The sequence below is a fragment of the Camelina sativa genome, chromosome 14 (assembly GCF_030686135.1).
Source record: "Camelina sativa cultivar CO46 ecotype springtype chromosome 14, ASM3068613v1".
Lineage (NCBI taxonomy): Eukaryota > Viridiplantae > Streptophyta > Magnoliopsida > Brassicales > Brassicaceae > Camelina > Camelina sativa.
The window spans coordinates 27,342,089-27,369,295 of record NC_141893.1 but is presented as its reverse complement, the minus strand read 5'-3'; the positions used below and the strand labels follow the sequence as shown (position 1 = coordinate 27,369,295).

The window sequence follows — 27,207 nt, the reverse complement described above, 5'->3', positions numbered from 1 at the left end:
TTAAAATTAAATTAAAATATAAAAAATGTATATTGACCGGAAAATACAAAATACAAAATAGCTTATAGGACCGGCACGTATATTACCTGAAAAACTCATCCCTCTCTCTCTCTCTCTCTCTCTCTCTCTCTCAGTCCTTCTTCATTCTCTCTCTCTCTCTCTCTCTCTCTCTCTCGAGTCTCTTGCTTATTCTATCCTCTCTCTCTCTCGGTAGATCGATCTCTGGGATTTGAAGAACCTTTGTTCGATTTAGAATTTTGAGATCGTGCTTCCCTCTTTTTTAATGTTGAGTCGGTTCGTTTCTCGGATCTCGATGATCCTCGATTTTCTCAATCAAACTTGAAAACACTTTCCAATTTTTTCCCCTCTCCTAGCTTAATTTCTTATCGCCGCCATGTTCGAAGCTCATGTAAGCCTTCCTTCTCATTCTTGTTAATTTTTTCTTTGGGGATTTGCGACGAGTTTAGTTTTAGAAGTTATGTGTTTTGGTGTAAGTTCGGTGTTGCGATGCTGGGTGATTGATTAGTTTGACTCTTCGTATGGGAATGTGTTTGGAATTATATATGGTTATGTACATGTCGATAGCGAAAATGGGGTTTTATTAGCTTCTGTGAGAGAGGTTAATGGTAGTAGCTGTTACTGCTAGTAGTTGAATAGTGCATTAACAATTGGAATTGAAATGAGAGACTTTTGAAGGAACTTTCTAAGTTAGTCACTTGGATGGTTAATTGGATACCCTTTTACAATTATAGTGATATGTTGTTGTGCAGGAAATCTTTGCTCTTAGGTCAGAGTTTTTTTTTCTAACTTGCTAATTAGTTTTGTGTCCAACTTAATTGATTGAATTGAGTATCTATTAATTGCGACTCGGTATTCAGGTACTGCATCTGCTTCGGAGGTATTTGGGTGAATATGTGCATGGACTCTCGACAGAGGCTCTGAGAATTAGTGTCTGGAAAGGTTGTTTTTTTTTTTTTTTGGTTAAAATTTGTTATATAGATATCTAGGGGGTCTTGAAAATTCTTGTGAGCAAAGACTGCTTATGATTTATGTAGAGATGTAATCCCTTGGCTGTCTAGTCAGTTGTTGTTTTTGATGTTGGGTTTTCTTGCTTTTTAGGTGATGTTGTTCTTAAAGATTTGAAATTAAAGGCAGAGGCTCTGAATTCACTGAAACTTCCGGTTGCTGTCAAATCCGGTTTTGTTGGAACCATCACTTTGAAGGTTGCTATTTTTTTTTCTCTCTTGTTGGAAATTTTGATGATTTTCCTCCAGACCACTGTTCCTGTTCTGTACGCTTGACAGATAAAGCATGTTTCTTCTTTCTCAAATGTTTGCCTACTTGAGCTGTCGAGAAATTTATGTTGGATTGGTAATCCTTGCCATAGTTACTTGCAGCGTCTCACATACTAATCCTGATATATGTAAGAGTCATTTTGGGATTTCGAGAGAGGAAAAACATCTTAAATGCTTACATAACCAGAACTGTTTTCATGTGTGATGCTCTCATTTAATGATGTAAAGCGGAAGTGCTGGAAATCGATTTCAGTTTGGATTATAACGAACATGTTGGTGGTAATAGTGATCAGAGTGGAAAATTTTAGGTCACTGTTTATGACTTCTGAGGTACAAAGTTACATGTTTAGTTAGATAATGTGCTGACGTTAAAAATGAAATAGATATGCATATCATTCTATGTGTTGCATATATTGAAGCTTTTGATACGAAGTCAAATGTCATGGAGATTGCAAGTTGGCTGATACCCTCATTTCGGAACTTGGACTTCGATTTAGTTCAGCAAACGCTGCTTTTATCAGGAAACTCTTGTACTACGGTTAGGTATCGAATGTAAAATTTGAAAGTGGCTCATACAAACCTTTTTTTCAGGTCCCTTGGAAAAGTTTGGGAAAAGAGCCAGTCATTGTTCTGATCGACCGTGTCTTCGTCCTTGCTTATCCTGCCCCTGATGACCGAACACTTAAGGTATTTTGTTGGAATTGTTAAGTATGTTTGCTTGTCTCACTTTTAAGCTTTTTACTTTGGTTGGTGCTGAATTTGCTTACACTAATTACATACTAGGAGGAAGACAGGGAAAAGCTTCTAGAAACCAAGCTTCAGCAGATTGAGGTACTTAATTTTTCTGGCTGATGCAGTTTCATGGATGCTTCTATATATGATCGTTACATGAGACTTAGATTTTCATTTTCATCAACAAGATAAAGTTTGATGTTATTCTGAGTTATCATTCTCATGTCTGTTACATATAGGAAGCAGAAACAGCAACTCTTGACGCAAGGGCAAAATCGAAGCTGGGAAGTGTATGTCTCTAAAACTTAGATAACTTAATTTTTTGTTATGTTCTCATTTTCTATTTAGGGGGGTATGTGTTTGAGTGGCGCTGGAACTTTCCTAATCAGATTAGAGGATACCTTATATTGCAATCGTTTACGAAGGATATATGCAGACCTTGCTAACTACTAGATAACAAAAGTCTCTTACGCTAAGCATGTTATAACTTATAGCTCTTATTTGGTTGGTACTTCTCAGCCTCCACCAGGAAATTCATGGCTAGGTTCGATTATTGCTACTATTATTGGTAATCTGAAAGTTTCCATCAGCAATGTACATATTAGATACGAGGATTCTACCAGGTTTGTGGCTGTTTGCCTTTTTGTTTCTTTTTTCACTTTTAGTATCTTTGTTGTTGGTGTTTATTGGAGTTGGAGACGACTTGATAGATTTTTTCTTATTTCAACTATATGCTCTAGTAATCCAGGGCACCCCTTTGCTGCGGGCATCACCTTGGCCAAGCTCGCAGCTGTTACAATGGATGAAGAAGGAAATGAGACCTTTGACACAAGTGGCGCTTTGGATAAACTGCGTAAGGTGAACTTTTTATTTCTTTCCTTTCTTTTCTCAATTGGCTGAAGTAGTTGAAAGTTGACAAAAAGATAGTGTTTCAAAGTACATGTGTGTTTGCACTATAAACAGCTATGGTTTGACGTTTGAGTTCTCTTGCGGTTTATATTTGGAATACAAATCTAGTCTTCCCATTCCTTAAAATATCTTCCGACTTCGAAGAGAACTCATTTTGTGGTCTTTTTCATTTAAGTTCAAGGACTCTTCTCACAGAGGTCTCAAATACAATAAAACATTGGTTGAGCTTATAAAAGGATTTTTTTTTTTTTTTTTTTTGTGTGTGTTTTTTTCCTGCCATAAAACGACATGGATAAAATGACGTAGCAGTTTAAGAAACAGTTCCAGGCTCTGATACCCTAATTTGTATTTTCGTTTGTGTTCAGTTAGTTATTGTTTCCCTTTTCTTTTGCTGTGTTCGTTTTGAATGCTAGTTATAGTTTAAGCTAATTCACGATAGGCTGAGATTTCAACTGCAATGGAATTTGTTACGAGGTCTGTTGATGGAGTGTTATGAATGATGATGATGCTACTTATTGACTTGAACCAACTTTTTTTTGCTACACATGGTATCTGTAACAGTCATTGCAGCTTGAAAGACTTGCTCTGTATCATGATTCTAATAGCTTTCCCTGGGAAATAGAGAAGCCATGGGATGATATTACTCCTGCAGAATGGGTTGAGGTTTGTTCATACATACTTTTTTCTTGGTGATTACGTTGTATTTTTGGCCTGGTTATTGGTCAAATGAAATGATTTTTTAGTGTTTTGTATATAAATTTGACTGCCTTCCTTCAGATGTTTGAAGATGGCATAAAGGCGCAGACCGAGCAAAAAATAAAGTCGAAATGGGCCTTAAATCGTCACTATTTATTGTCCCCTATCAATGGATCTCTTAAATATCATCGGTTAGGCAACCAGGAGAGAAATAATTCGGAGATTCCATTTGAAAGGGCATCGGTTATCCTTAATGATGTTAACGTGACTATCACAGAGGTACCACTTTCTGTACTTGATATAGTTGGTTTAATTTTTTTGGGGGATGTGTTCCCCATTTTTTTCTAGGTTTTTTTTCCCTCATAAGTGTTTCGTTTTATATATAACACAAATGTTGCAAAGATCACAACAGTGGAAAACTACACTTACAGAACATTACAATATTGGATTATATAATCCCCTTTTCATCTGCTCAAAAGCAAACATCTTCATAATCTTTAAGTTCTGCTTCAGACTTAGAGCCACAACTTTTTTTCCCAGAGTTAACAGTAATTTTTTTCCTGTAGGTTCTGATTTCTTCTTTCTGTATTCCAGCTTCCTGAGACTCATTAGAGATTAATATTGCACCTGCTTAGCAAGTTCGTTTTTTCTTGAGGTGCTGGACTTAACTCTCTTGTATTTTTTCTTTGCCCTTTTTCTTAACAGGAGCAATATCATGATTGGATAAAGCTGGTTGAAGTTGTTTCCAGATACAAAACATATATAGAGATTTCACATTTAAGGCCCATGGTTCCTGTTTCAGAGGCTCCACGTTTGTGGTGGCGGTTTGCTGCTCAAGCTAGTTTGCAACAAAAGAGATTATGGTACATGTTTGTTTCATTTTACTCTCTCATGTTTGATTTCACTGACATAATAGAAGAAGAAACAGCATTTATTTGTCAGAGCTATTTGGTTTTTAGTCTGAATAGTTTTGAGCATCTTCTGGTAATGTATGACTGCGCTTGATCTGTCGAATAATTTTCTAGTTTGATCTGATTTTTGCATTTATTCACCCCATTTCAGTTATCGATTTTCTTGGGATAGCATTCACCATCTTTGCCAGTTACGTCGGCGCTATATTCAGCTGTATGCCAATTTTCTGCAGCAGTCATCAGATGCTAATTACCCAGAGATGAGAGAAATCGAAAAGGATCTTGATTCCAAAGTGATCCTTTTATGGAGGTAATAATCATATGCCAACATTTTGATTGAAAAGCATGTGGTTTCTTAACATGATCAAATCCCACCCTGTGATGCATACCATTGGAATTCCATTCCGCTGACGCTTGATCTCTGGATTTATTTGAGAAGTTCACATGACCATGGTTAAGTACTCAAGTTTCTGTTATACTGAAGTAGATTCCACTCTGAAGAATCTGCCTTACATTTTCTTAGTGGTTAAGTTTGCTATTGCCTATGTCGTAGTCGCAGGCTGTAGGGGCTATTAGGCTCGCTTCTATGTGCTGATGTAGTTGTTTGGTACTGCCCTTTTATGATTGGCTGCGTCTGTAATTGTGTTTCAGTCTCTTCGTCAGTTATATAGTTGAGAACAATTAAAATGCTAGTTTTATCATACCACTTTAGCTCATAAGAAGTTCAAGCTCTCCTTTGACCAAAAAAAAAAAAAAAAAAAAAAAGAAGTTCAAGCTCTCCTATTCTTGCTTTCCATTTTCATTATGATTCTCAAAGTCACTGTTCTGCCTATGTGCTTTTTTCTCCTTTCGACTTATCTTATCGTGTATTATGTTGTATTGCCATCATAGGTTGCTTGCACATGCAAAGGTAGAATCTGTAAAGTCAAAAGAAGCAGCTGAACAGAGAAAGCTGAAAAAGGGTGGCTGGTTCTCATTCAAATGGTCAGTGGGGTTTGCTGATTCTTTGTAAAGATATATGTCTTGCTTTTTTGGCTATTCAGTTTTTGTTTCCTGTCGTAGCCATGAATGCAATATCACTGGTGGAAACCATTTAGTTTTCTGAATTTTGTGGCTACCATATCCATGCAGGCGGACAGAAGCTGAAGATGATCCTGACGTCGATAGTGTAGCTGATGGATCAAAATTGACGGAGGAAGGATTGACTAAAGAAGAGTGGAAGTCCATAAATAAGTTACTGAGTCATCAGCCAGATGAAGATATGAATTTGTATTCAGGAAAAGACATGCAGAATATGACTCACTTTCTTGTAACGGTATCAATTGGTCAAGGTGCGGCTAGGATTGTTGATATAAATCAGACTGAGGTGCTGTGTGGTAGGTTTGAGCAGCTCGATGTGACGACCAAGTTCAGATATCGAAGTACTCAGTGTGATGTATCACTGAGGTTCTATGGCTTATCTGCACCAGAAGGTTCCCTAGCGCAGGTTTGTTATCAGTTTCCACCTTATGACCAGGGTCAACAATCTCTTTGATAATATTCTATATATTGCGTATAAAATGAAGTTTGACCTCCCCCCTCCCCTCTCTGTTTCATGCTGGCTTTGCAGAGTGTATCCAGTGAGAGAAAGACAAATGCCTTGATGGCTAGTTTTGTGAACGCACCTATTGGAGAGAACATTGATTGGAGGCTATCAGCCACAATATCCCCTTGTCATGCTACGGTAATCTCTTCATATATGTATGCTCTTGAAACATGGACATATATCATCTGCCTAATAGTCGCATAACTGTAAGATATGTCCAGAGTATAGAAGTCGCATAACTGTAAGATATGTCCAGAGTATAGAAGCATCTATCTAATATTTAGTTGGTGGTATTGAATAAAGTGCATGTATTCCTGAAAATTGGGGATTGTCAATTGTCATGGGGCCTTAGAAAGAGTTTTTGGAATTTAATTCTCACGTATGCTGGTTGCTTCTCTTTTGGGAATTATGGAGGGAGAAGGTTATAAGTTTTTAAATTTTCTTGGAAATTAAGAATTTACTTGAAACTCCCATGGTCCTATGTTTGTTTTTTAAGTTTGGAATTCAGTTGTAAGACAAAATAAAGTCCATCTAGTATGAAAGTTTAACCAACTACGAAATTTTTATTGTTACCAAATCCAGCTGCCACCAAGGGATTACTAACACTCCCTTCAGAATAGATAATTTGTTTTCTTTTCCGATTAGATAACTTGGTACTTGGGGATAGGAAGAGTTGTTTCTTCAATCTTGTCTAATTTTGACGCCAAAGACGTCTGAATTACGTACCCAATTTTTTTTATCTTCTAGAATATTCGAGTTGACTTGGTATTTTTTCCCCATAATACTTCCACCTTGCCCCCTATTTTATTTGTTGTTTTGTCTTTCTACCTGCCTTAAGTATATTGGAGGTTTTACTTCTTTGCAGATCTGGACTGAAAGTTATGATCGTGTATTGGAGTTTGTGAAGCGAAGTAATGCAGTTAGCCCTACTGTTGCACTGGAAACTGCTGCTGTACTTCAGGTATTGGTATTAATGATCAGTAGCAATTTTCCAACTTCTACCCTATTTCTTACATAATTCTTTTGCTTATTTATATTATATTGGTGAAAATAAGACATGTATGATCCTTTTGAGGTTGATCATTCATTTGAATGTACGTTTATTTTCCTGCATACTTATTGGCCAATTTAATTTTATATTTACTGTTAATTTCAGATGAAACTAGAGGAAGTGACTCGACGGGCTCAAGAGCAACTTCAAATAGTATTGGAGGAGCAAAGCAGGTTAGAACAGTTAAACTGGACTTTATATGTCCTTCTTTTTATCTTTGTCCATATGTTCAGAGTTGGACCTTTTGGTAGCCACTAAAGTGGAATGTGTGTTCCGTGGAACTATAGATTTTGTCTTCGTAATCTGTTGAAAATTAGATTAATTCATTTTTCACAAGTAGCATAATTTTCACCGGCTCTCCTTATGTTGCCTTTGGTTTCTCAGATTTGCTCTCGACATTGATCTTGATGCTCCAAAGGTGAGAATTCCTTTGAGAGCTTCAGGATCGTCCAAGTGCAGTAGCCATTTCCTATTGGATTTTGGTAATTTCACGTTAACCACCATGGTAAGTTTCCAGACTAACTGCTGTTTCTGTAGTGGGGTGTCTTTTTCACTCTTAAAACTGTTGAACTTTTAGCTTCAGGTTACATACGTTGTAAAAAGTTTTTTTTTTTCTGGTTTGAATAAATTTAAACATTCATTCAAAAAAAAAAGTTTCCAGACTACCCCTTCGAGTCTACCAGTGTTTCCTTTCTGTTTTCTTATATTTCTTGTACAATTGCAGGATACTCGGTCTGAGGAGCAAAGGCAAAACTTATATTCCCGGTTCTGCATTTCGGGAAGAGATATTGCTGCTTTCTTTACAGACTGTGGATCTGACAACCAAGGATGCAGTTTACTCATGGAAGATTTCACTAATCAGCCAATTCTGTCTCCCATCCTAGAGAAAGCGGACAATGTTTATTCCCTTATTGATAGGTGTGGAATGGCAGTTATTGTTGATCAGGTATTACCTTTGCGTTAATATATCATTTTTAAGAGTCAATTGCTACAGTAAGGCATTTCTACTTGACACGGGTCTATTTCTTGTTAAAGATCAAAGTACCTCACCCAAGTTACCCATCCACTAGAATTTCCATCCAAGTGCCAAATATTGGTGTTCATTTCTCGCCAACAAGATATATGAGGATCATGCAATTGTTCGACATCTTGTATGGTGCTATGAAAACCTACAGTCAAGCTCCTGTTGATCATATCCCAGATGGACTCCAACCTTGGAGTCCTGCAGATCTTGCTAGTGATGCTAGAATCTTAGTTTGGAAGGTATGCATTATGATATATATGTACTTTGCAAGCTTGGTTTATTTGTACTACCTTTGATTTTATGAATCTGCTTTTTCAGGGAATTGGCAACTCTATTGCTACTTGGCAATCTTGTCGCCTTGTTCTATCTGGTTTATATCTGTATACATTGGAATCGGAGAAGTCACTTGATTATCAACGTTATTTATGGTTTGTGCTATTTTCTTTAACGTGCTTTCTCTCTCTCTTTTTTTTTTTTTCCTTTTTTCTTTTGTTTTTTCAAGCGCTCTTTTCTACTACAGAGACTTTTGCATATGTTACAAAACGACATTTAAAGTATAAACTTAAATGTGCAGCATGGCTGGTAGGCAAGTGTTCGAGGTTCCACCTGCAAATGTTGGTGGTTCCCCATACTGTCTTGCTGTCGGTATAAGGGGAACAGATCTTAAAAAGGTACGCTAAGCTGCTTTATTGTAACTGGATTCATAATAGAACTGAAAAATATGTAAGTTGTCCAGGGAATAAAATATACTCTCTTGGTAAATTGGTTATGCTTGCTAAATCTTGGAACGACTGTCTACCTGAACAATAATATGAATGATAGTGCTATGATTCTCTGGATCATACTTCTATTGAAGTTGTTTGGATGTTATACTGGAGAAAAAGCCAGCTCGCATATATTGCTTTGCAACCTTCTGTTTATCTGATAAATCTTATGCATTATTCAGGCCCTGGAATCTTCTAGCACTTGGATCATAGAATTTCAGGGGGAGGAGAAGGCAGCTTGGCTGAGAGGACTGGTCCAAGCCACCTATCAAGCTTCTGTATGTCTATAAAATCTCCTCTCTTCTTTTCTCTAGGTTTTCTTAATGCATTGGTTCTCTTTGGTTAATATCTTTTCCTTTTGTAGGCACCTCTGTCGGGGGATGTACTTGGTCAAACGAGTGATGGTGACTTCCATGAACCTCAGACCAGGAATATGAAAGCTGCTGATCTAGTTATTACGGGTGCTTTGGTTGAGACGAAGTTGTACTTGTATGGAAAGGTTAGCTGTTTCTACATATTTTTATATGCGGGCTATTTGCATGCCATGCCTTATTGATTAGGAACTTTCATAGGTTCTGTGAAAGCAACTCCTCGTTTTTTACCTGACTTTATAAATTCTATATATCCCGCAGATAAAAGATGAATGTGATGAGCAGGTTGAAGAGGTTCTGCTTCTTAAGGTTCTTGCTTCCGGAGGAAAGGTTTGTGTTTGTTGGACATTTCATTTCATTAAGTTTTGAGGTAGTGAGTTATATGCGTGTGTTTTGGGCCGTGGGTGCTAAGGAGAGAAGGGGAAAAGGACAAGGCCTGCTGGGTGTGTGAAATTTTTTTTTTTTTTTTTTTTGGTGTGTGAAACTTAGACAATATAACCTCATGATATTAGGATTTTGGTTAAAATTATATAATTTCATTAATCTTGCCTAAGCTGTTGATGATGAGATGGAAACTACCAATAGAGCCACAGTATTGTTGACTAAGGATTAGTTAATGATAAATTTCTCAGCGGATTGTTTTCTGAATCATGTTGATATCTTAGGAGCATCATCTTTCAAGTTTTCCTTTGCTTGGATGTTTGCCTTTCGTCAACTTAGAGGGTTCCCCTTCCTGATATGCCTTGTTATTTTTTTAAGCTGTTTTCATTTCCTTGTGTAAACTTAATACAAAAGACTAGTTTAATAGATGTAGAATTGTGTTTGCTTTGCAGGTGCACGTGATAAGTTCCGAGAGTGGTTTAACTGTTAGGACAAAGTTGCACTCTCTGAAAATCAAAGATGAACTTCAGCAGCAGCAGTCAGGAAGTGCTCAGTATTTGGCGTACTCTGTTCTGAAGAACGAAGACATTCAAGAATCATTAGAAACATGGGATTCTTTTGACAAGGAGATGCCTGTAGGACATGCAGATGATGAAGATGCCTACACTGATGCTTTGCCAGAGTTTCTGTCTCCTACAGAACCAGGTACGCCGGATATGGATATGATTCAATGCAGCATGATGATGGACTCCGATGAACATGTGGGACTTGAGGATGCTGAAGGAATAGTTCATGAAAAAGATACAACTCAGGGAAAAGTTCTTTGCGATGAGGTCTTCTATGAGGTGCAGGGTGGGGAATTTTCTGATTTTGTATCAGTTGTTTTCTTGACGAGGAGCTCCAGTTCCCACGATTATAATGGAATCGACACACAGGTATGTAATTTAAGACCATGGGAGGACATCTTAGTGCGGCAAATATTTCTTATCAGCTTTATTAAGTTCTGTTTGAAATTAATTCCAGATGAGCATTCGCATGTCAAAACTGGAGTTCTTTTGTAGCAGACCAACTTTAGTTGCTCTAATTGGTTTTGGATTTGACTTGAGCACGACATCATACATTGAAAATGCTAAAGACGCCAACAATTCGGCATCTGAGAAATCTGATAGTGAGAAAGAAACAAATGATGAAAGTGGACGCATTGAAGGCTTACTTGGATATGGCAAGGAACGTGTTGTGTTTTACCTGAACATGAATGTTGATAATGTGACTGTGTTTCTTAACAAGGAGGATGGTTCTCAGCTTGCGATGTTTGTGCAGGAACGATTTGTGTTGGACATTAAGGTAAGATATATTGACCTAAGGCATCTTATTTGATGTATTTGGTTTTGTTTTTTACTTTTCTCTTAATCTTTGCCCTATCCAGTAGTTAAACAAAACCAAATTTGTTCATGGCACTTTTGTAAAAAGTTAATTGTAGTTTAAATGTTTAATCATAGAGAATCAGTTTTAGTATCTAGTTTTGGCTAAATTTGTTTAATTTTTCAAGGTTCACCCGAGCTCTCTTTCAATAGAAGGGACTCTGGGAAATTTCAAACTCTGTGACAAGTCGTTGGACTCTGGAAACTGTTGGAGTTGGCTCTGTGACATACGTGATCCTGGTGTTGAGTCTCTCATCAAGGTATTGAATAGAATTTATAAAATATTGACGGTTTTATTCCTGTTTCTGTGATAATGTTTGTTCTTGTTGGATGTGGTTGTCCATTTGCTTAGTCTTGTTCTACTCTGCAGTTCAAATTCAGTTCCTACAGTGCTGGAGATGACGACTATGAAGGATATGATTATAGCTTATCTGGTAAACTGTCGGCTGTTCGTATTGTATTCCTCTACAGATTTGTTCAAGAGGTATCATGATCACTAAATCTTCCTCTTACCGAATTGATTTATAATGGAAACGAAGTTTATACAAATGCTCTTTTTGGACATCATTTTATTGTGGAACTACCCAATGAAATGGTTTTCAGGTCACAGCGTACTTCATGGGACTTGCCACTCCTCATACTGAAGAAGTCATTAAACTTGTTGACAAAGTTGGAGGATTTGAGTGGCTCATCCAGAAAGATGAAATGGATGGTGCTACTGCGCTGAAACTGGACCTTTCATTAGACACTCCAATAATTGTTGTCCCTAGAGAATCTCTTAGCAAAGAGTAAGTAATATTTTGTGGTAATTCCTAATATGTGCTATGCTAACAAATACTTATTAAGTTTAGGATGATACTTAAGTTTTCATGGCTCTCGCTCTGTAGTGCTTTTGACACCTTCTAGCTATATCATTATTGCTAGAAGGTTGCCATCAAAATAGATTACTTAACCTCCAGAAGGTACATTCAACTTGACTATTTTTGCATGAGGTCTGCAACATGTTACTATTTTTGCTGAACCTCCACAAGGTTTACTTAACCTTTTCTCTCAATCTTGGTAAAATCTCAACACACTTCCATTTCCTGCAGTTACATTCAACTTGACCTTGGTCAGCTGGAGGTATCAAATGATATAAGTTGGCATGGGTGTCCGGAGAAAGACCCAAGTGCTGTACGTGTAGATGTTCTTCATGCGAAGGTACATATATATGGAACACTTGTATTTTGACGTGCGGGATGAACACTCTAGCCTGCTGATTGTTTCTATTGTTCTTTTGTAAAGATTCTTGGACTAAATATGTCAGTAGGCATAAATGGTTCAATTGGTAAACCAATGATACGTGAAGGCCAGGGACTGGACATCTTTGTCCGGCGCAGCCTAAGAGATGTTTTTAAAAAAGTCCCAACAGTTTCAGTTGAGGTTAAGGTACGAATTTACTTATTCGCTATATTTTTGACGTACTTATATTTGCTTTGGGTGTCAAGAACCTAGACTTTGAACAAAGTAAGTTTGTTTGCTGTTTTTGCCTCTTGTATTGCTAGACTATGGATGACCATACTTACAAACCTTCTTATCTTATAAGGATTGCCTTACTATCTGAGACCAAAGATGGAATAAACACAATTTTATATTAATCATTGTCTTCCAGGGAAGCTTGAACTTGGAATTATAAATTATTTATATTAAATTATTTTCTCAATATATTCTGTGCAGATTGATTTCTTGCATGCTGTGATATCTGACAAAGAATATGATATTATTGTAAGTTGCACAACCATGAATTTGTTTGAGGAGCCAAGGCTCCCTCCAGATTTCCGTGGCAGCAGTTCTGGTCCCAAAGCTAAAATGCGTCTACTGGCTGACAAAGTTAACTTGAATAGTCAGATGATAATGTCACGTACAGTTACCATACTGGCTGTTGATATCAATTATGCTCTTCTCGAGTTACGTAATAGTGTTAATGAAGAGTCACCATTAGCTCATGTTGCGGTACGTGCTTCTGAGCCTGATTCCTCTATATCCTTGTACATATTGTCCTCTAGGAACTATATCACATATCTAAGATACCAATCTGTCATTTACAGCTTGAAGGATTATGGGTATCCTACAGGATGACGTCACTATCTGAGACAGACTTGTATGTGTCAGTTCCTAAAGTTTCTGTTCTTGATATCCGTCCTAACACGAAGCCTGAAATGCGATTGATGCTCGGCTCATCAGTCGATGCTTCCAAGCAAGCTTCCTCTGGATCTTTTCCCTTTTCTCTGAATAAGGGAAGCTTTAAGCGAGTCAACTCTAGGGCTGATCTTGATTTTGACGCACCATGTTCAACAATGTTGCTGATGGATTATAGATGGCGAGCATCCTCTCAGTCATGTGTTTTGCGGGTTCAACAACCTCGTATCCTAGCTGTTCCTGACTTCCTTCTTGCGGTTGGTGAATTTTTTGTTCCAGCTTTGCGTGCAATAACAGGAAGAGACGAAACATTAGATCCAACAAATGATCCAATCACCCGAAGTCGTGGCATAATTCTCTCTGAGCCTCTCTATAAACAAACGGAAGATGTTGTGTACTTGTCTCCTTGTAGACAGTTAGTAGCAGACTCATTAGGCATTGATGAGTATACTTATGACGGATGCGGAAAGGTAATATCTTTGAGTGAGCAAGGAGAGAAGAATTTAAACATAGGAAGATTAGAACCCATCATAATCGTTGGACATGGAAAGAAGTTGCGGTTCATCAATGTGAAAATTAAGGTTGGGCTCTTCTCTTTTAATCAGCTTAAAAGTAAATTACATAATTGACATATTCATTTGGCATGCTTAGAGTAAATTTCTGTACATTTTCCAAGCGCTTATAGCGTGAAGAGGAGAAAGGAACTTTCTTGTTATAATCATTGCTCTACACTCGCCTTTTTCTAAAATTAGAGAAAGAACTTTCTTTTTCTAATCATTGCTCTACACTCGCCTTTTTCTAGAATTCGTGATTTATGCTAACTGTTTATTTTCTAAATTTTCCTTCTATGTGGCAGAATGGACCGCTTCTGAGCAAGTGCATTTACTTGAGTAACGATAGTAGCTGTTTATTTTCTCCGGAAGATGGTGTTGACATCTCAATGTTAGAAAACGCCTCATCAAATCCTGAGAATGTGCTTAGCCATGTGCACAAATCATCAGATGTTTCAGACGCTTGTCAATATGATTCGAAGTCTGGTCAGAGTTATACCTTTGAAGCTCAGGTATGTTTACTTGGAGATTTTGTTTTACTCACTGGTTTATTTAAGTTTTGAGTGCACTTTATAGTGGTTTTTTGTCTCTTTGTTTAATGGAAAGTTAAAAATGATACATGGTTCCTCTCTTTACTTGTTAACTTATGTTTTTAATCATTGTTCCGCTTCTTTCTTTTTCTCTTTTGACTCATAACATTTGTTACATAGAGGTCACTTACTCAACCTTCTCCAGAATCTACCACAAATTCTGGATACCAGGCTATCTGATTAATGAAACCAGAAATTCTTGTCTTGCTGTATTTGTTAAATTTATAGCTTGTTTTTGTGCAGGTTGTTTCTCCTGAGTTCACCTTCTTTGATGGTACAAAATCATCTCTGGATGACTCCACTGCTGTAGAAAAGCTTTTGCGAGTTAAATTGGATTTTAATTTTATGTAAGTGCAGCGTTCTCTAAACCATAGTATCAGTGATTTAAGTCTGTCAACATTTTGTCAGACATGAACGTTCTAGGTAGGCTGTTAAGGCTTAGTGGAACAACCCATTATCTCCGCAGACACTAATGTGATTGCTTGATTACTATCTCTATGACTGTATAAGGAAATGATTCTACTACTAGAGTAACCCCAATCTGACCTCCACTACATCCTGCTCATGAATTGAAAGCAAACTGTTTTCTTAACTAATTGCAGAAGTGGATCTTAATTTTACTGTTATGTTGTTGGATGTAATCTTACTTTTCCTTCAACAGGTATGCCTCAAAAGAAAATGACATCTGGGTTCGAGCTTTGCTGAAGAACCTGGTGGTTGAAACTGGTTCTGGTCTTATCATTCTTGATCCAGTTGATATCTCCGGGGGATACACTTCTGTCAAAGAGAAAACAAATATGTCCTTAACCTCCACTGACATATACATGCACCTTTCTTTGAGTGCTCTTTCTCTCCTACTGAACCTGCAGAGCCAAGTAACTGGGGCTTTACAATCTGGAAATGCTATTCCTTTAGCTTCATGCACCAACTTCCACAGGATTTGGGTTTCACCGAAAGGTATGGTATCAGTAAGTTATGTGGCATGGTTTAACCTTAAAGCTGTTTGATTTTTTGGTCTAGCCACATTGTCCATCTTTTTTAACAAGTGTATCAGATATTTGCATTTTTGATTATTTCGTTTTGGGGATGATAAGCAGAAAATGGACCGAGGAACAACCTCACAATTTGGAGACCGCAGGCTCCTTCAAACTATGTCATATTCGGAGACTGTCTGACGTCAAGGTAATATATTAGTGGCTCATCTGGTTACATGTATATCTCGTTGTTATGTATCTTTTGCATCAATATTTTTATCCCTACAACAAAGCTAACTATGGTTATAGTCCTCTTTTCTCGTCTACTATTCACAAAAAATAAATTTTGAAGGACAGAAAAACGTTATGTTTTATAATGACTATTTATTCAGACTTATAAATAGCATTGAGCTACGTCTATAAAATTCATATGAAACCATTTCCGTATCAAAAATAAGCAAGCTCTTATTATATTGGAGTTGTTTGGTTAACGGGTAGTTGGGTGTAACATGTTGGTGCCAGTGCTTACAACTGTTTAACAAGAGTTTGGTCCAGTGTACATATGTTTTCTTCTTCTGGAAGTTAAATCTACATTATATCATTAATTCCCTTAAAATTTTCCTTACAGGGCAATTCCTCCTACACAAGCTGTACTGGCAGTAAGTAATACATACGGGCGTGTGAGGAAGCCAATTGGGTTTAATTGTATTGGCCTGTTCTCTGTTATTCAAGGTTTAGAAGGGGCTAATGTTCCTCATTCCCGTGATAGCAATGAGTGTTCCCTCTGGATGCCTGTAGCTCCTGCAGGATACACTGCTATGGGTTGTGTTGCAAATTTAGGAAGTGAGCCACCAGCTGATCACATTGTTTATTGTCTGAGGTCTGACCTTGTATCTTCCAGCAGTTTCTCTGAGTGCATATACACTGTGCCCTCCAGTTCATTATTTGAGTCTGGATTCAGCATGTGGCGTGCTGATAATGTTCTTGGATCATTCTATGCTCACACTTCAACTGCAGAACCTTCTAGAAAATATAGCCCTGGCCTCAGTCATTGTCTTCTTTGGAATCCCCTTCAGTCGAAGACATCTCCATTATCTGACCAACCATCGACAAGTGGATCTCAGAGCGAGCAAACAAGCGATCCGACTGGAAGTTCATCAGGATGGGACATTCTCAGGTCAATTTCTAAGGCAACTAGTTATCATGTTTCAACGCCTAACTTTGAGAGAATCTGGTGGGACAAGGGTGGTGATCTTCGTAGACCTGTCTCAATATGGAGGCCTGTACCACGTCCTGGATTTGCAATATTGGGTGATAGCATAACTGAAGGGTTAGTAAATATATAACCTTTACTTAGTCTCTATATTGGCTACTGTGAAAGGACTGTTTTGTTATACAAATGTTGTAACCTTTTGAGTCCTTCTCTTAGATTGGAGCCACCTGCACTTGGTATACTCTTCAAAGCAGATGACTCTGAGATTGCTGCCAAACCTGTGCAGTTCACTAAAGTCGCACATATTGTGGGGAAAGGTTTTGATGAAGTTTTTTGCTGGTTTCCTGTTGCACCTCCTGGTTATGTTTCTCTAGGATGTGTTCTCTCTAAATTTGATGAGGCACCACGTGTGGATTCGTTTTGTTGTCCACGGATTGATCTTGTTAACCAGGCCAACATATATGAAGCCTCTGTCACGAGATCTTCAAGTTCAAAGTCTTCTCAATGCTGGAGCATTTGGAAAGTTGACAATCAGGTTGGCCGACCCATTTAATTTAGGATGCTGTGTCTCTTTTCTTTGAAGGCTCCCCTTTAAAATTTGACGGTGAAATTGCTACCATCCATTTTTATTTAGCTCTAACTACCCTCATAGTGAAATTCTCAGTGTCAGTATAAAGGATTTTTCCCTCGTGTACGACTATAACAGGAACCCCTGAATCTTTTTCCTATACTGATAGCGGCTGATACCTTGTGTAGGCATGCACTTTTCTTGCGCGTGCTGATCTTAAAAGGCCTCCAAGTCGGTTGGCTTTCGCTGTTGGAGAATCGGTGAAGCCGAAGACACAGGATAATGTAAATGCAGAAATTAAGCTGAGATGCTTCTCCATGACACTTCTAGATGGTTTACATGGAATGGTATGTTATATGGTCAAAGTTATTAGCCAACTTTTTGGAATCCAGTGTTTACATCTTGATCCTATTCTGAATTCTTCCAGATGACTCCTCTCTTTGACACAACTGTCACCAATATCAAACTAGCAACTCATGGTCGTCCTGAGGCCATGAATGCAGTACTCATTTCATCAATCGCTGCTTCAACATTTAACCCGCAGTTGGAAGCGTGGGAGCCGCTTATAGAGCCATTTGATGGAATATTCAAGTAAACACAGTTATTTGTTTTATTTATAATGCGACTTAACTGGAAATAAAACTGCATTTAATTATAGTATTTGGAATAATATTTTGATTGCTCACTTTCACTTTGTAGGTTGGAAACATATCATACTGCTTTGAACCAATCATCAAAGCCAGGAAAACGACTGCGAATTGCTGCTACTAACATTTTGAACATAAATGTTAGTGCTGCAAACCTTGAAACTCTTGGCGATGCTGTTGTGTCCTGGAGAAGGCAATTAGAACTTGAAGAAAGAGCGGCCAAAATGAAAGAAGTGAAGTATTCTTTATTCTAGTTTTGTGTAAGCATAAGTTTACATAGTTTCTTACTTACTAATCTCCCGTGGTACAGGAATCCGCCGTCTCTCGTGAGAGTGGGGTTCTTTCAGCTTTTTCAGCTCTTGACGAAGATGATTTTCAGACCATTGTGGTAGAGAATAAACTCGGCCGTGACATATATCTGAAAAAGTTGGAGGAGAACTCAGATGTAGTTGTAAAATTGTGTCACGACGAAAACACTTCTGTCTGGGTTCCACCGCCAAGGTTCTCCAATAGGTTAAATGTTGCAGACAGTTCTAGAGAAGCACGCAATTACATGACTGTACAGATTCTTGAGGCTAAGGTTTCTATACAAGTATTTTAACATCATTTGAAATATTTACAGTGGCCTGTTAGAAATTTGTATGGTTAAGATGGCACTTCCTTTGTTTTGCAGGGTTTACATATCATTGATGATGGTAATAGTCACAATTTCTTTTGCACCCTACGCCTCGTTGTTGATAGTCAGGGTGCAGAACCACAAAAACTTTTTCCTCAAAGTGCTAGGACAAAATGCGTGAAGCCTTCAACTACAATTGTCAACGACTTGATGGAGTGCACTTCCAAGTGGAATGAACTTTTTATTTTTGAAATTCCTAGGAAGGTAGTACATAAGGACCAGTTAATATTATTATGCTTACTTTGTTCATATTCTCTATTCCTTCAAATATGCGGTGTACATAAGCGATTAAGCCTAGAATTAGCATTGAATTTGAATCGTTTATCAAGCCTAGTTACTCTCCCAGTATTCATTCTGATTTAGATGGTTAGTGGTACAAGTTAGATTGGTATGTCTGTCTACAATATTCCTTTTTAAACTGGAAACAGTTGTCATGATTTTGGAATTTATCTTACATGACTAGCTGTTTTTTCATTTGATTGTTATAGGGATTGGCCAGGTTGGAGGTTGAGGTGACAAACCTTGCTGCGAAAGCTGGAAAAGGTTCCATCCTATTATTTCTTAGATCTTTTTTCTTTGACCTGTTCAACTATCCTCTACGTGTGTGTGGTTTTTTTCTTTTTGAGACTGAATTTGCATTGTTTATTTTTCGTGCCCTTGGATTGTCTGATTGTCCACACCAGATAGATGAATAAAATATAACTGGACATGAGTTCAAGAGTTCAATAGTCGAGATTGTACAAGTGTTGATAGTTAGCTGTTGATAATGCAGGGGAGGTCGTCGGGTCGCTTTCGTTTCCTGTTGGACATGGGGAGAGTACGCTTAGAAAGATAGCTTCAGTAAGGATGCTACATCATTCAAGTGATGCAGAGAATATAAGTTCCTATACGCTTCAGAGAAAGGTTAGTTGTTTTTCATTTATTCTAGGGTGTGTTTACATAAATCTCAAGCTTTTATAACATGTATTCTTAATTTTTGCTATTTGATTCATGAAATAAAGAATGCTGAAGATAAACATGACAATGGGTGCTTGCTTATCTCAACATCTTACTTTGAGAAGACTACAATACCCAACACACTAAGAAATATAGAAAGTAAGGATTTTGTTGACGGAGACACTGGTTTCTGGATTGGAGTTCGCCCTGATGACTCATGGCATAGCGTTCGCTCGCTGCTTCCGCTTGGTATTGCTCCGAAATCCCTACAAAATGATTTTATTGCAATGGAGGTTTCTATGAGAAATGGAAGAAAGCACGCAACATTCAGATGTTTAGCTACAGTTGTAAATGATTCAGATGTCAATTTAGAGATATCCATATCTTCTGATCAGAATGTCTCTTCGGGAGCAATCAATCATAATGCATTGATTGCTGCAAGATCTTCATATGTTTTACCATGGGGATGTTTATCAAAGGATAATGAACAGTGCCTGCATGTCCGACCAACGGCTGAGAACCCTCATCATTCTTATGCATGGGGTTCGTGCATCGCGGTGAGTTCTGGTTGTGGAAAAGATCAACCATTTGTTGATCAAGGGTTGCTTACTCGGCAGAATACTGTCAAGCAAAGCAGCAGGGCATCTGCATTTTCTTTGAAATTAAACCAACTTGAGAAGAAGGATATGCTTTTCTGCTGCCAGCCTTCTACTGGGAGTAAACCATTATGGCTCAGTGTAGGAGCAGATGCGTCAGTTCTTCATACAGACCTCAATACACCTGTATATGATTGGAAAATTTCTATATGTTCTCCTTTGAAGCTAGAAAATAGACTTCCTTGTCCAGTCAAATTCACAGTGTGGGAAAAGACAAAAGAAGGCACCTATCTTGAGAGACAACATGGTGTAGTATCATCAAGGAAGAGTGCTCACGTATATTCGGCAGATATTCAGAGACCTGTGTATCTTACGTTAGCTGTCCATGGTGGTTGGGCTTTGGAAAAGGTTGGCCATAATATTCTATAGTAGAAACTACGCACACATGTGAACATCACTGAGATTAATTTTTCTCTTGTAGGATCCTATTCCTGTTTTAGATCTATCTTCAAGTGACAGCGTGTCATCCTTTTGGTTCGTCCATCAACAGAGCAAAAGGTTTGTAACTCTTTTAACTCTTTTCTTTTTTCAGCTCTCATATTTTGAAATTGTTAGTCCTTTATGTTTACTTATTACCCCAGATGTGTGATTATATACATATTTATTGTTATGTTGAATAAATGCTTGTTAAAAAATGGGGTTAAGGTTATGACTCTGACCATGGATGGGCCGATAAAAAAATATTCATTGGTTGCAGTAATTATATTTCGTTTTGTATCTATTTTCAGCTAAGCAGTATCCTAGGAAAATCTTGTCTGTAGTTGGATCTTATTGTTGATGGAACCTAGTGTGTTGAGAATTAACAAATGAAGATTTTCTTTCTTTTACATAACCTAATACCATATTCCATGAATTTAATATTGTTTGTAAACTCTTTTTTTGGAGTTTCAGGAGATTGCGTGTAAGTATCGAACGTGATGTGGGAGAAACAGGGGCTGCACCAAAGACTATAAGGTTCTTTGTCCCATACTGGATTACAAATGATTCGTATCTTCCTCTAGGCTATAGAGTAGTGGAGATTGAACCTTCAGAAAATGTGGAAGCTGGCTCTCCCTGTCTGTCTAGGGCTTCCAAATCTTTTAAGAAAAATCCAGTTTTTTCGATGGAGAGGAGACAACAGAAGAAAAATGTCCGAGTGCTTGAGGTTATTGAGGATACTAGTCCAATGCCTAGCATGCTTTCTCCGCAAGAATCTGCTGGCCGGAGTGGCGTTGTGCTGTTTCCGTCTCAGAAGGATTCTTATGTTTCCCCGCGAGTTGGTATTGCTATTGCAGCTCGGGATTCTGATATTTACAGTCCTGGAATTTCTCTTCTTGAGCTTGAGAAGAAGGTGACTAGCGAAAGCAGAAATGATTTACTTAAAACTAATGGCTGTGTTTTATTTCTTAAACAATTTCGGACTCATTTGTATATGAAAGATTTCCCTCCTAATCTCTCATTAATTAACCACAACTTCTATTCCAGGAACGCATAGATGTAAAGGCATTCTGCAAAGACGCCTCATACTACATGCTCTCAGCAGTGTTAAATATGACATCTGACAGAACAAAGGTTAGATATCACTGTCGTGAGATTTCAATTTTCTTATTGTTCTATCACATTTATGTATATTAACTGTCTGAGATCAAATGTGTGCTCTTGCATAGTGTTCTTGTTGGTGTTAATCTATGCTATTTGTCTGTGGAGTCCTCTACGGATTAGCTTGACATACAATACTTTGTTTAGCCTCCGCTTAATCTCTCCTGTTTCTGTGAAAAGTATACATAGCGTTGCTATGTATTAGAAACCCGTGCTATATTATATCTAGATGATTTAGAGGCAGATCAATGCTTACTTGTAACCTTGCGTTTAGCTTTTTGTCTGGGTTAAAATATCTAGTTAAACTTGGTATTTTCTGACGCTCAGTTGACGAATTTAACATTAAATGACTATATATATATATGTATATTTTCAGGTTATTCATCTCCAACCACACACCTTATTCATCAACAGGGTGGGCATGAGCATCTGTATTCAGCAGTGCGATTGTCAGACAGAAGAATGGATTAATCCTTCTGATCCTCCGAAACTCTTTGGATGGCAGTCTTCCACCCGGCTTGAGTTGCTGAAAGTATGTGAAATACCTTTATATTCTGTAACTTTTTTTAGTGATGATTAAGAAGCTTACGGGATGTACATTTGTAGTTACGAGTGAAGGGATATAGATGGAGCACGCCATTCAGTGTCTTTAGCGAAGGTATAATGCGTGTCCCTGTTTCAAGAGAAGATGGGACTGATCAATTGCAGCTAAGAGTACAAGTCAGAAGCGGGACAAAGAACTCACGTTATGAAGTTATTTTCAGACCGAACTCTCTCTCTGGCCCTTACAGGTAAAAAATACATGCTTCAATTATCTACAGATGATATCTTTTGTCTGATGTCACTGTACTGTCTTTGCTAGGATTTATGTAGATGGTAATTTTTTCAACTGGTAGATCATGTTTGCACTTATGATTAATAAAATTGCTGCCACATGTGTTCCTCCGAAAACTGTTATCATTTGGGTAAATATACTTATTCGAGGAAAAACTTGCATGAATTCATTTATGCTGATTCCAAAAGTGTATACTCTCGTATAATTTTGTCTTTTCACTACTATATCTGACTATGTTTTGTATCCTCTAAAATGTGAATCAACTCTCCTAGGATCGAGAACCGTTCCATGTTTCTTCCTATTCGCTATCGCCAAGTGGATGGTGTCAACGAGTCTTGGCAATTTGTTCCTCCTAACGCGGCTGCTTCGTTTTATTGGGAAGATCTTGGTAGACGACATCTATTTGAACTCCTTGTTGATGGAAACGATCCTTCTAAATCAGAAAAATACGATATTGATAAGATAGGTGATCATCCACCACGAAGTGAAAATGGACCTACCAGACCCATACGAGTTACTATTTTAAAGGAGGACAAAAGGAATATTGTCAGGATCAGTGACTGGATGCCAGCAATTGAGCCTACTTCAAGCATAAGCAGAAGACTTCCAGCATCATCTCTGTCAGAATTATCTGGAAATGAGTCTCAGCAGTCTCATCTTTTAGCTTCGGAAGATTCTGAGTTTCATGTGATTGTTGAGCTTGCTGAACTTGGAATCTCTGTAGTCGATCATGCTCCTGAGGAAATACTGTACATGTCAGTGCAAAATCTCTTTGTGGCATATTCAACCGGCTTGGGCTCTGGACTTAGCAGGTGAGTTTATCATGTTCTTTAGGTGTAGCTCTATTTTACAAATGTAAGGGCTATCATTGACACCAATTCAGCTATTCTGAAATGGCCATAATGATTTTCGATGAATGTGGGTGCCGTCTCTATGCATTCAGGGGTTAGTATATCTAGGATGCAGAAAAGGATTTGCTTGAGATCTCCAACGAAAAATATTTGCTAAGATCATGAATTGCCATTCACGCTTATGAGAGTCTGTTGGCTGTTATACAAACAAGGCACACTGGGCTTTAGCTAACGCTAATTGTTTACCAGGTTCAAACTAAGGATGCAAGGAATACAAGTTGATAACCAATTGCCATTGGCTCCAATGCCAGTTCTGTTCAGACCACAGAGAACTGGAGACAAAGCTGATTACATTCTGAAGTTTTCTGTTACTTCGCAATCAAATGCTGGTCTCGATCTCTGTGCCTACCCGTATATAGGTTTCCAAGTAAGTTTATACAGTTTCCGTTTTCAACCTAAACAATTCTTCTATTGCATTTTAAATTTTTGTTCACATTGTTATGTCTCTTTGTAATAGGGACGTGAAAATACTGCCTTTCTGGTAAACATTCATGAACCTATTATCTGGCGCATTCATGAGATGATCCAGCAAGCCAACTTGAGTAGACTATCCGATTCAAAGTCGACGGCTGTATCAGTTGATCCATTCATTCAAATCGGGTATGTAAAGGGTTTTCTTTATATATATGCTGTTTACGGGATGAATATTTCATTCACAAGACTTACCTTTAGTTACACCATCCAATATGCAGAGTTCTTAACATCTCCGAAGTTAAATTTAAAGTATCCATGGCCATGTCCCCCAGTCAAAGGCCAAGGGGAGTGCTTGGATTTTGGTCATCCCTGATGACTGCTCTTGGGAATACAGAAAACATGCCAGTAAGTGTTCCAGAGTAATTCATTTGTGGGAAAACTAACCAGCAATAAGGATTTTTGTGTTGCACACGAATAGCCTATTAAGATACCAATTAACTAAAATTGGCCTACTAATACATAGGTTGATAGAGGTTAGTTCAGGGTTTTTTTTCCCCAACACCTACACCTCTCTGGATAACTACAAGTTTCTTGTAGCTAAAGGGAAAATAAAATACCATCATTATGCACCATTTGGCCAACATTCAGTAATTGGTTTATGTCCATCAATTTTTACTTGGTAGGATCACCAATTATAGTCGGCAGGTGTGGTAGTTTTTAGAATTTGAAATGTCAGTAATGTCAGTAATTGTAGTTGTACTACTTGCTACACTTTCATTCCAGCCTAGCTGAATGTTCATATAGTTTTCTTTTTCTAATTATCTTATGATCCTCAAACAGGTACGCATAAGTGAGAGATTTAATGAGAACATATCCATGCGCCAAAGTACTATGATCAATAATGCTATTAGGAACGTAAAGAAAGATCTCCTTGGCCAGCCTCTTCAGTTGCTTTCAGGTGTTGATATTCTTGGCAATGCAAGCAGCGCACTTGGACATATGAGTCAGGGGATAGCTGCATTATCAATGGATAAAAAATTCATACAAAGTCGACAGAGACAGGTTTCTTCCTGGCTTTGTTTTTTTCTCCTTGTGCATGTTGCTGTTTCCTGTTGATACAACATAAACAAGACAAGTTTCCTTCCATTGGTTCACCTAAAATTAGAAAAATATCCTCTTAACACTCAAATGTTTTCATGGCTTCTGATACTAAACGAAAGTATGGGCTTGCCACAGTTTTTCTTTCCTACGTTACATTTGCTCCATTTACACGCTCATATGTTTCTTTTTCACATTTGGTAGGAGAACAAAGGCGTTGAGGACTTTGGCGATATTATCAGAGAAGGAGGTGGAGCTCTTGCGAAGGGCCTGTTTAGAGGAGTCACAGGCATATTGACGAAGCCTCTTGAAGGTGCAAAGTCTTCAGGTGTCGAAGGCTTTGTCTCTGGTTTTGGGAAAGGAATCATTGGTGCTGCTGCCCAACCTGTGAGCGGAGTTCTGGATCTTCTGTCAAAGACCACCGAAGGTGCAAATGCCATGAGGATGAAGATAGCGGCTGCCATAACTTCAGATGAACAACTGCTTCGCCGGAGACTTCCAAGAGCTGTTGGTGCTGATAGCTTACTTCGTCCTTACAATGAATACAGAGCACAGGGACAGGTACAAGTCTTACTCATAAATCTGTTTAAACATGTATTACTTGCACTAGTCGTTTCTCTTTCAGTTAGCTGATGAGGAATGGATATATCGGTGCTGATAATATATTGGTTTGTAACTGATTATTCTTTGGCAAATTCAATTCTCTAATATTTTGTGTTTGCAGGTCATATTGCAGTTGGCAGAATCTGGATCATTCCTGGGGCAGGTTGATCTGTTTAAAGTACGTGGGAAGTTTGCACTAACAGATGCCTATGAAAGTCATTTCATTCTACCAAAAGGAAAAGTTCTGATGATCACACATAGAAGAGTGATATTGCTACAAGTGAGTTAGACAATACCTCCTTGCTCTCTATATACGCATAAGGTTTAATTGGTATAGTGTTTGTCTTCTGTATCTATCCAAGAAATACTCTTTGACAGTTGCGAACTTTTAATATTTCTAGCAACCCTCCAACATAATGGGCCAAAGGAAATTTATCCCGGCCAAAGATGCGTGTTCTATACAGTGGGACATTCTATGGAATGATCTGGGAACCATGGAGCTGACTGACGGGAAAAAAGACCAACCTAACTCTCCACCTTCGCGGCTTATTCTTTATCTGAAAGCAAAGCCATATGATTCGAAGGAACAAGTCCGTGTTGTAAAGTGCAGCCCCAACACCAAGCAGGCCTTTGAGGTTTACTCAGCCATCGATCAAGCCATTAACTTGTACGGGGAGGATGCTTTAAAGGTGAGAAGAGCTTTTTTTCACTTTTAACTACGATAACGCCATTCCTTTTAGCAATTGACATGTTATAAGTGATATTACAGCGACAGAAAAGATAATGCCAAAGAAGGAACCAAATTAAGATTATGTTTTAATTATTGTATTCGTTTTAGGGAATGGTGAAAAACAAAGTTACAAGGCCATATTCCCCAATGTCTGAGAGTTCTTGGGCTGAAGGGGCATCTCAACAAATGCCAGCTTCAGTTACACCATCTTCAACTTTTGGCACAAGCCCTTCTTCAAGCTCAAGTTAAAGCTTGTAGAAGCTGTCAGAATCTTTGAGCTCTCTCACCTTCCAATCTCCCCTTCTGGCCTCCCCGGTAAAGACGTTTTCCTCTTCTCCATTTGCTTGAACAATGCTTTGTTTCTTTATTTCTTTTAGCTTATAACCAACTGCAATTTGTATATAAACGCAACTGGTTAACGTTTAATGGCTCGTTGGTGTTTTGCATTCTCTGACCATAACAAAAACACAAATATTAGTTATTGTTTTGGTACAAGCTCTAGTTTCATGGTTTAGCATCTAGCGTTTGCTTTCGAATGTCCGCATTTGCGCTGATATCTAATGGACATGCTTTTGTTCTCAGGTGGGCGAGATGAAAACACACAGATTTGGCGGAAAAAGGACAATTCATTTTGTTCAAATTTTTCTGGTGTAGGATTTTGGTAATCATATCGTAGAAAATATTTAAGTGTGTATATATGATAAACGTCTGCAAATCTGTGCTGGTACTGTACAGACTTGTCCAACACTAGACTCGTATATCACATCAGATGTATACGGGGCTTACCTTATATAATTTTATTTATTTTTTTACATAGATTTCCCAAATAATCTAGTTTTGGATGCCAACCAATGCATGACTATTATACTCACAGAATCTGAAGTTATTGATTACAAACGTCCCTTTTTA

General features: G+C 38.0%; 1 protein-coding gene across 1 annotated transcript; it reads left to right on the top strand.

The window, feature by feature from the left end:
* The first annotated feature begins 59 nt into the window (after positions 1 to 59).
* On the top strand, positions 60 to 27,125 carry LOC104742312 (uncharacterized). The gene is made up of 63 exons (XM_087482983.1): positions 60 to 409; positions 879 to 960; positions 1,120 to 1,223; positions 1,887 to 1,982; positions 2,079 to 2,126; positions 2,267 to 2,317; positions 2,547 to 2,650; positions 2,768 to 2,885; positions 3,498 to 3,599; positions 3,714 to 3,911; positions 4,338 to 4,495; positions 4,695 to 4,853; positions 5,435 to 5,527; positions 5,675 to 6,029; positions 6,153 to 6,266; positions 6,994 to 7,089; positions 7,285 to 7,352; positions 7,564 to 7,684; positions 7,904 to 8,125; positions 8,215 to 8,442; positions 8,522 to 8,631; positions 8,778 to 8,874; positions 9,150 to 9,245; positions 9,332 to 9,466; positions 9,600 to 9,668; positions 10,172 to 10,654; positions 10,743 to 11,063; positions 11,269 to 11,400; positions 11,511 to 11,624; positions 11,744 to 11,928; positions 12,232 to 12,340; positions 12,425 to 12,568; positions 12,857 to 13,132; positions 13,228 to 13,899; positions 14,175 to 14,381; positions 14,703 to 14,806; positions 15,121 to 15,416; positions 15,557 to 15,641; positions 16,062 to 16,763; positions 16,863 to 17,181; positions 17,403 to 17,561; positions 17,642 to 17,805; positions 17,914 to 18,094; positions 18,172 to 18,441; positions 18,535 to 18,741; positions 19,026 to 19,080; positions 19,310 to 19,440; positions 19,539 to 20,477; positions 20,551 to 20,627; positions 21,021 to 21,459; positions 21,594 to 21,680; positions 22,084 to 22,239; positions 22,314 to 22,498; positions 22,815 to 23,354; positions 23,643 to 23,820; positions 23,911 to 24,053; positions 24,146 to 24,272; positions 24,708 to 24,929; positions 25,170 to 25,526; positions 25,690 to 25,848; positions 25,970 to 26,257; positions 26,407 to 26,613; positions 26,881 to 27,125. The coding sequence occupies exons 1-62, from the start codon at positions 395 to 397 to the stop codon at positions 26,545 to 26,547; spliced, it is 12,393 nt and encodes a 4,130-aa protein (XP_087339109.1). The 5' UTR covers positions 60 to 394; the 3' UTR covers positions 26,548 to 26,613; positions 26,881 to 27,125.
* Positions 27,126 to 27,207: the final 82 nt, after the last annotated feature.

What these genes read in the sequence shown, in the direction of transcription:
- LOC104742312 (XM_087482983.1), top strand. An exon ending in TTGCAACAAAAGAGATTATG is followed by an intron (nt 4,496 to 4,694) that starts GTACATGTTTGT and finishes ACCCCATTTCAG; the next exon opens with TTATCGATTTTCTTGGGATA. An exon ending in GATTTGTGTTGGACATTAAG is followed by an intron (nt 11,064 to 11,268) that starts GTAAGATATATT and finishes TAATTTTTCAAG; the next exon opens with GTTCACCCGAGCTCTCTTTC.